The sequence below is a fragment of the Nanorana parkeri genome, unplaced genomic scaffold (assembly GCF_000935625.1).
Source record: "Nanorana parkeri isolate BGI_ZX_2015 unplaced genomic scaffold, ASM93562v1 scaffold257, whole genome shotgun sequence".
NCBI lineage: Eukaryota > Metazoa > Chordata > Amphibia > Anura > Dicroglossidae > Nanorana > Nanorana parkeri.
In genome coordinates, this window is record NW_017306525.1 from 1,005,207 (window position 1) to 1,014,918 (window position 9,712).

The 9,712-nt window shown below is 42.8% G+C and overlaps 1 protein-coding gene across 2 annotated transcripts; it reads right to left on the reverse strand.

The window, feature by feature from the left end:
* Positions 1-1,806: 1,806 nt before the first annotated feature.
* SRSF1 (serine and arginine rich splicing factor 1) lies at positions 1,807-9,077 on the reverse strand. Of its 2 annotated transcripts, XM_018556909.1 has the most exons (7): positions 8,567-9,077; positions 7,068-7,195; positions 6,930-6,989; positions 5,441-5,613; positions 5,046-5,232; positions 4,561-4,664; positions 1,807-1,930 (listed from the first exon to the last, which is right to left on the reverse strand). In XM_018556909.1, exons 1-7 carry the CDS (start codon positions 8,764-8,766, stop codon positions 1,850-1,852), a joined length of 933 nt encoding a protein of 310 aa, XP_018412411.1. In that variant the 5' UTR covers positions 8,767-9,077; the 3' UTR covers positions 1,807-1,849. The 2 variants fall into 2 exon arrangements, with proteins under 2 accessions (XP_018412411.1, XP_018412412.1); XM_018556910.1 differs by lacking the exon at positions 1,807-1,930 and having other exon boundaries at positions 4,163-5,232; positions 6,930-7,004; positions 8,567-9,072.
* Between the last annotated feature and the right edge of the window lie 635 nt (positions 9,078-9,712).

Genomic DNA, 9,712 nt, shown 5'->3' on the forward strand with positions numbered 1-9,712 from the left:
TTGTTTCTTAATGGAACTTTTGCCATTTTTTAATTTTTTTTGGGGGGGGGGGGGCCTGTGATGACTCCCAAAATTGAGCCAATTTAACTCTTGCTGGGATTTCCCGCGATTATCGTAAGGTGTGTGGGGACCTTAAGATTGTTTGGGAAGGGTCCTCGCCTGTTTTGGTATGTCAATTATGCTAATCAGCATTGTTTACTTCTCGTCTAAACAATTGTACAGCACTGCAGAACAGGTTGGCGCTATATAAATAATTGTAATGAGCACTAGCATAACTTTTGGAACCTAGACAACCCCACTGCAAGGGTTAACCTCCCTGGCGGTCTGATTTTTTTTAACTTTTAAATCTCCCGCTGGTTCCGCCCCCCCCAACACAGGCGTCCGGATGCCGACATTGGCCGGAGGACACAGCGGGGTTCATGGACAAGGTAAGCGGCGCAGTGTAATCCCGAGTGTGGCTCGGGGTTACCGCTTTTGGTACTGAAAATGAACCCCGAGCCACACTCTGGATTACCGCCAGGAAGGTTAAAGCTGAACCTCAGGTAGCTGGGAGTGTGGACCTCCTGTAGTGATGGCTTACACTAATACTTATGTCTAGGGGAATGAATGAGGTGAATTACCTACCTTATTATTTGCCCAAAACCCACCACCAACCAGCATTCCCCACCCAGGATGTGGGCAGGCCCGCAACACCCTTTTGCTGAGTGGAAGATCACTGGCTCAGCATTGCACACAAGTACATTAGAGGTGCAACTGGTCAAATGTCTTCAGGAGGCTGGTTGTACATCAGAACGTAGAGAGGGGAGTAGGAACAATCTGCTAATAAAAAAAAAAATATGACATGGCAGTGGTATTATTGCACATATTTATAGTGACACTAAACTCAGGTGTTAAATCTTAAAAATGCATCATCACTGAGCTCTAGATCCTCAAATCATCTCTTAATTGGTGCCGACTCCTTCCTTCTAGAGTGTGGCTACCTTTTATTCACCATGGTTCCTATGTTATAAAATCACCACTGCTCCAAACTCACTTGTGTGATGAATAAACTAAATGTGCCATTGTCCATTTGTATTGGGATTGTAGTCCATCATCACAGGAGTGAGCTTGAAGCGGTGGCTACTTTACAATACACACAGGGACCATGGGGAATAAAAGTATCCACCTTACAGAAGGAAGGACAGTGTCGGCATCAATTCAGAGATGATTTGAGGATCTACAGCCGAGTGATACACAAATAAGATACATTTGTGTTAATAGTTGAGGTGCTTGGATGCATTTTTAAGGTTTAACTCCTGAGTAGTCACTTTAATTGTTCATGACACAGCAATCCAGATGAGTTATCTTGTCGGTAGCAGACCTTTTCAGAAATTATACATTCGTTACTCAAGGGCCATCATAACTGAAGAAGCGACACAGAAACCATTTACTTTTTATTCATTTATTATTCAGCAGCAATATCCTCACAAGCCAATTGAAATCCTAGAGAAATTTTGAAACCCAGCCCCCTTCAAATTTGATACAAGTTTACTAATTTCAAGTCAACCCTCCCATTATCCCTTTTAATTACCATCTATTGGTGCTGTATCCTTCCCAGGGGATGGCTCCAGCGTGCCTCTTGTCTCCTCTTTGCTTTTTAACAAAAAGAAAAACGTGCAACTCCTTCTGGCATCCTAAGCGCTCCACTTGTATACAAAAATAAAAAAAAAATAAAAAAATTCTATAGAATAGCCAATTGGATGATTAGAGAAAAAAATCCACACGAATGGGTTTTAGATGGGGCAGGAATCCACTCCTATGTTCTTGTTATATGATCCCGCTCCATGAATCTTGGAAATTCATCCCTATCCTATTGATTCCTTCCTATGATTTGAATCCAATGATCCACAGCTCCAGGATTGGGATCCAGTGAGCCCTCTCCAATCCAAACCTTTATAACCAGCAAAATCAAAAAAAAAAGAGGCAGAGTTAGATATTATCGAAACAGATTTCTGGGAACTGAATAGTTGTGTGTGCAGACAAAAAAAAGTATGCACATATAACCATTACATTTCCCCCCAAAAAATCTAAGTGAACGGTATATCATTAAATACTAAAGAGAAATCTTATTAAATTATAACATTACTTACACGGGCTGGTGTCAGTGTACTTTGCCCAAATCACAAGGGTGCAGGGGCACCTATGGAGAAAATCATCATGCCACTCAAGCAGCAACAGGGCTTGTATGATAAAGTACATCCCCATAAGACACCCAAGACAGAATTAGTCAGTTTTACACGTCTGAAAACTGGGGGAACAAAAAGCACCCATCTGACACCAACCATGGGGGCAATTTAGGTTTTCTTTTAGCAATATTTTTGTGATAACCACATACCTGGGAGGTACTAAAACAGCAACAATGCTACTAAAATATAAAAGCTACTTAGATCAGATTGAGCTGCATTGTCCTAAAGCAATAATGAAGCACCTAAGCACAATCAACTTGAATATGGCTGGTACTGGAACCTATGCATAAGTGATTGCCAATGTACATGAACATGTGTTCAGTCAAAGGCTTAATCCAGGGCCCTCCTTACCATCTTGTCTTGAATGGTAATGTCTTCCTTATATTGTAAAGCGCTGCGCAAACTGTTGGCGCTATATAAATCCTGTATAATAATAATACTGCATGGTTTATATAACTGGTATTGCCTACTAAAGACAAAAATGTCAACTGTTTTCTTGGCCAATGTGTTTTATGCTGATCTACTTACATATTCTGTGCATGTGGAAGTTCCAAAAGTTGTGTGGTACTGTCACACATCTTGTAAAACTATAAAAAGTTGTGTGACAAGGTGGCATTACTGACATTTTAAAGAAATAAGCCTTGGGGCTTTCACCCCAATACTGGACTCGCTATTAAGAAAACTGGTGTAGTGAATCCAACGTAACTTTACCAGCCAATCAGTTCTCACAATTTCACCACCCATTCAAACCATACAATAGGTGGCAAAAAAGTTTCAAGAACAATCCATGTGTCCAGCTGTTTTATTTACCACCACTAGATATCCCAAAGTCCCGGAGACCAACTTCTACAGACCTGCATAATTAAACACTGACCAGGCAAAAGTATGAGCTTAAAAAAAAGATTTTTCATACTTGTTCGAAGCCAGTGACTCGCTAGGCAGAAAAGCAGGAGGCTAAGTCATAGTTCACACTTTAATAAAAAAAAGTGACAGCAATGGCAGCTCTCCCATTTCTACCCTCAAAAACTAACTTTAAGAAGCAAATCAAAAGGCACACATCTCACCTTCCATTATATACTTTAAATTATGTTTGAACAATTAAAGTATATCTGCTTTAAAAGCAAAAAAAAACAGGTGGTCTTTCAAGATGTCCACATTGGAATTCCCTATAAATAAGCTACATTATCCAAAGAATGAAATCTTGATATGGGCAGCCTAATTTATATTGATCAGCAACACTGCATAGCCAAGTGGATGTCCCCAAGAAGCTGCAAAGCAGCCAAGATGGTTTACATACGGAGTTAACTTTAATACTCTGCCTAAAAAGTACCACTTTTACAAGGGGTTTATCAAAAATTACTTAAGTACAACACAGATCATGTTTTCCATTTAAATCACCAAAACATCTGGTGAGCAGCTCAAGCAAAAATTTTTTTTTTAAACCTATTCTTGCTTGCAAATTATTATGTAGCCATCGCAGAAAGTTTGAAGTTTAAGCAATACCCTTTATTGGCTAACTGCAGTTATTGAGGATGCAGGCTTCCAGGATTCCTTAGATCTCTTCATGTTTTGTACATTTCAGAGTATGTACAAAGCCTAAACAAGGGATCTGTGGAACCCCAAAAGCTTGCATCTTTAATAACTTGCTAGCAGATTGCCAAATCTTCTGTATTAATCAATGCTTTACATAGTACAATCAACCACTAATGCTGTGATGGTGCTCTCAAAATATATATAGGTGGCCACAAGATGGGAAACAATTTCAGCATCACCCAAGTTGAAGGCTTACAATACTACCTAAAGAAGCACATGTAGCATGCACTTCCCTGTCACATGTTGCATCTGCTGTTGTAATCCTCAAAAACCAATGTGGTGTATTACAAGAATATGGCATAAAGATTTTACTGCAAGATAACCAATTGGTGGATTTGATGAACCAAAATTTTTTTAAAAAAAAAAGGTATGAGTGGAAAAGGAAGCGTTGCAACCTACAAGCCTGTAATGAGTAGGTCAAGTACAAAAAATAAAAGACTGTCCTTGAACAATAGTCTACAAACATCTGATTTGGAAAACTATTTAATTCTGACAAATAAAAAATAGAAAAAAAAGCACAATAGCAATGTTTACCAGTCACAGAGGACATGCAGCGTTAGCAGTATTGATATTATACTATACACAAGTTGAGAGGCCCACAAAATACACATCATGGCAGACTATCCTACAAGCACTTTACTACTTATAAAAGTCCTTGCATTTAAAAGGACTGCTCTTTAAATACTTATAGCATAAATTCAATACTGCCAATTTTGTCTCACAATAGCACTTGGAGTCATACCATGGCCTCCATATATGATCTGATCCTCCTCAAGCATCCATCTGACAATCCTAAAATGATTGAAATGTCCTCCATAATCCATTTATCCATCTCTTCAGATATGTCTACAGAAAGACACATGAAAAGCAAGGTAAAACAAGATTTCCCCACAAATAAAAGGAGAAAAAAAATATGTTAATATTTATACCACAACCACCCCAAATCCCCATCGCCATCACACATTGCGGATAACACACCAACACTGGTGTTTCTGAAGAGAGGCTGGTTGACTTGTAGAATTTCACCTACAGCTGCCAAATACACTTTTTGGGGCATGAAGACATGGAAAAGGAAGATACTGGTTTCAGCATTAGCCTTACTATTCTACACAGAACGCTTAGGACTTCAAAACTTTAATAAAACAATGAATTAAAAAAGTATTGAATAAAGAAACTGTATACAACATGAGGGGCTACAAAAGAAGCATCACTTTTCTATTTATGTACGAGATCGAGATCTGCTGTGACGGGGAGAGTAGCGAGGGGATCCTCTGCTTCTTCTTGGAGAGTAGCTGCGGCTGCGACTGTTGCTTCTACTACGGCTTCTGCTACGACTACGACTGCGAGAGCGCGATCTTCCATAGCTTGGGCTTCTCGGGCCATCAACTTTAACACGAATGTAGGCAGTTTCTCCCTATTAAACAGATAGAACCTGGGATTGAACAAACCAAGCTTCAACAGCATTTTAGGCAAGATGAAACACTCTGAAGGTGATGGAAATCCATTTTTTTTTTTTATTGACGAAGCCTAGAAAATCTTACCTTCAGACCCACAAGTTTAATACCCCATTAATAACCATGCAGCAATGGCAGAAGGAAAGCAAAACAACCTAGTATATTTACCTCATGTGACCTAAACTTAGTGTTATCCAGTTTCCGCACAGCATAGGTCATATCTTCTTTTCGAACAAACTCCACGACACCAGTACCATCTCGATAAACATCAGCGTAACATACATCACCTGCTTCACGCATGTGATCCTTCAGATCCTGCCAGCTTCCACTTGGAGGAAGTCCTGAAATGAAAGACCAGAGAATCTCAAAAACGGCAGGAACAAAAAAAGGGAACCTTGTCAAAATGTTTTTGGCTTTGAATAGGGAGGGGGTTCAGAGCCTATGAAGTTTTTTATCATGGTCAGTCTTGGTAGGATTTCCTCCAACTTTCGATTCCAATCAACATTGGAAAATCCTCAACACAAACCGCAAGAACAAAAACAAAATTGGTAGCTCAGTTCGATGTTTTAATCTTTCCCAATATGTGGCAAAATACACTAACCTTAAAGGAGAACTATGAGGTGAGTGATTTTCACTCAACCTCATAGTTTGAGCCGACATGTGACAATGAAACGGACACACATCGGCTCAATAGATCATGTCCCTGCAGAGAGCGATGACTGTCACTCACGGCTCCCTGTAGGGATTCCCCCCTCTGATCCTCCAGCGCTGACTGGAGGAACGAACGGGGAGTGGGCGGGTAGGCAGATCCAGCTGTCAATCACGCAGTTGGGCGGATCTCGACAGTAATGTCGGGATCCGTCCCGGCTGCGGCGGTCTCAGTATACCATGAGCTGTAGCTCGCGGTATACGGAGCTTTGGGTTACAGGAGGATGCTAGTTTATGTCTTCCCGTGACCCTGAGAACTATGGGGAAAAACACTCATGCCATAATTCTCCTTCAAGTTTTATGGCAAACCATGGCAGCAAGGTTTCTAACATCTACAAAACCCCCTGGGTTCCCCACCCCAGCTTAAGAATTCAGCTACTACTGCAGCAAGTTTTATGCTGAATGGTTTCAGAGACGCAAGCTTTTAAGCAATACGCCTGGAGCACAAGTTGTGTAAGGTCTGTACTACAGGAATTTTTTTCTGCAGGGACCAATAAACTGGATTGGCAGTTCGAGGTCAGTGTTCCCCTCTGGGAAATCTCCCATATCTGGCTAGCAATAACCTTAATTCTCCCAACATGACTGCATTCGTTTAAAAAAAAAGTCATCTTACACTACTAAGCTCCTTACTCAAATTTAGAGGTAAATAAACCCAAGTTTGCAAGATCATAAGATTTAAAACAGAGCAAATGCAATCCAGGAAACTCTTTGGACAGAGTAGGAAAGGGTTGGAACAATTGCCCTGTTGGGAAGGGCTTGAGTTCACCTTTATGCATGTTCCTCCAAATCAGACAATGCAAAACAGTAATCTCCTATTTTGCACTATAGAATAAAAGATGCTCATTAACTTGCACAAGACTGAGTATATGCATATCACAATTGAGGCTCCCAAGCATCTCCATTAACAGACAGTTTTATGCACAAAAGGCTAAAGAAACAAATCACTTACCCGATACTACTACTCTGTATTCTGAACGCCTGGATGGAGGCCCATATCTTCCACGAGGAGCTCCACCGCCGCTGCCTCCTCCACCACCCCCACTACCGCCGCCTCCTCCTCCACCACCACTACTGCCGCCGCCACCACCACCCCCTCCACCACCGCCGCCGCCTCCCCTTCCACCAGCTCCTCGGCCACTTCTCGGAAACTCTACACGTAGACGATAGCCATCATAATCATAGCCATCTCTGCCATACACAGCATCTTCAGCATCCCTGTAAAGTAAAAATAAGCTTTGTTAGCATAGCTGTATTTGCAGATTATTTTTTTTTTGCATGTTTACCCAGAAAAAAACGTGTCATGCTTTCTTGACAAAAGTATGAGCCAGGGAAAAGAAGTTTTAAACAGACATTCTAAAATGCTTCAATCACTCAGATATGCTTGTCCAATACTAGTAAAATTATGAGCATACATTTTCTAAAGTATCAATACCTTCAATACTCTTTCTCAAACATTTAATCCCCACACAGCTACCTCCTCATCCCATGTATCACTTGCCCCTCCCTTTCAGATTGTAGGCCCTCAGGGGCAGGGCCCTCCTTACCAACTTGTCTTGAATTGTATTATTATAATCCCTTCCTTATATTGTAAAGCACTGCGCAAACTGTTAGCACTATATAAATCCTGCATAATAGTAATACAGCAAGCACAAACTGGCCATTCATGTTACAACCTAAAATTAGTAATAAGGGGTACAAGGGCTTACTCAAAGTTCCAAGCCTCGGGGCTACTGCATGGGTTAAACATTTATTTGGCTAGGGGGATAGGAAGAAGGTGAACTACTTGCCCTATTCTTGGAGCCCACTTCCTCCGCACAATGCCCCGAAGCTGCTTCAGTTCGCTGCCCATCCAGTCGCATTTCTCATGGCATCACATAACGTTGGATGGCGAGGGTCCGCCCACATTCCAAAGCATTAGAGAGCACAGGGAACAAGATATTCATACTTCTTCCTTTTCTACCTAAACAAACAAGCATTCAACCCATGCAGTGCGTAGGTGATGGGAGCACTTGTATAGATAAACCAAACAGCACCCCAGACTTTAACTCCCCAAAAAAATGGTTTCATGAAATGGAGTTGGGTCTCGCACTACATTGTTTTGGCATTTCCTGATCTGCCAATGCAAATTCAGCATGGCTAGCTGCACACAGGCGTGATATAGGCTCAATTTACAAAGATAAGTCACAGAATAACGATCCCTAACGTGGAGTTATTTTTTAGCTGAACCCAATTAGATGTTTAAGTTAATCACGCTGCTTAAACTGAAAGCAACGTTCAAGCCTCTGAGATGCCAGCGTCCATTAGGTCTCATTGAACACAAAGAGCGCACCATTACAGCCACGCGGGCCCAGGACCGCTCGGGCACCAGGGGGCGCTAGAAGACGCTGCACGAGTGCTACATGTGCTCATGGCTGCACAGCCGCCAACCTTGCATAAAAGTGCTCCCCGAGGCAGGGAAGGGCCAAATGCGGCGTCCGCACGGACGTCCAGGCAGGCGGAGGGTTTCAGGAGAGAAGGTACCGGGAATAGGAGAGGGCGTTCTGCACACAGCCCGCGCGTACACTATGCATGCATTAAACCAATTACCTGGGGTCTTCAAACTCCACGAAAGCAAAAGGCGGGCCTCCACGACGGTTCTTTAGGTCAATGTCTCGGATGGCACCATACTTGTAAAACACGTCCTCTATGTCCTTGGTGCGGATGTCTGGAGGCAGGTTCCCTACATATATTCGACAATCGTTGTTACCCGCCGGCCCCCTAATCACGCCACCCCCTGACAAATCCATCTTGCCGGCTTTAAAAGGAACGAGCTCCGAGCGAGGGGGCGGAAAAATGGCAGAAGCAAATTCCTCTACCCACTTATCAACTGCGGCGAGCGGAACAACCTAAAATGGCGCTCGCACCCTCCTGCTCTCTTCCTTTCTTGCACCGCCTCGCGCACGGATACGACCAAACAGCAGCAGAGAAAGAATGTAACCCTCCGCGTGCACGCCGCCGTAGGGAGGAGACTGAAGCGAGCGGCGTCAAAAAGCACTGCTAAGGCAGCCGAGCGCCGTGAGGAGACTATTTATGCGGGAAAGCTGAGCTTCCGTTTTGTCTCGCACAGATTGGTCGGAGCGCCTTCGTGCTGTGATGACGTCAGCGAGTAAGAGCGCTTCTTCCGGGATTGGTGGTACCGTTCTTTGAAACCACATCCCGCTCGCATTCCATTATGCCTTTCTTTTAGCGCGCTCCGCTCTTTGTTCTTTAGTATTAAGTGATTCAATGGAATGGAGGGCATGGTTGTTGTACTTTTTAGTTTGCCATCAAAATGTCTGACATTTTCGGTCCATGCATTTGCACAGGAACTGCAGTGCTATTTGAAGAGTTCTGGATGTAAACATTGCAGTGAGAGGAATATGTAGAAAACCATTGCTGACCTCTCTAAAAGGTTTATTCATAAGGAAACAAATACAAGTGTGTGGGCATTAAGGGTTGCCACCTCGCTTTCATTGAAACTCCAACACTCTAGCGACTGCAGAATTTTGGGGGGAATACACAGGAGAGCCAGACAAGTAGCACCTATCTTAATTTTGGTTATCCCTGTCTGCTTGACATCTTGTGTTCGGGTTTCAGCTGCCATGAAACCCAGACACAGCACTTAAAACCCAGACTGTCTGGGCGAATCCCAGACATGTGGCAACCCTTGTGGGCATACAGTAGAAAATACGCCTGTATTTGTGGCGCCCGGGA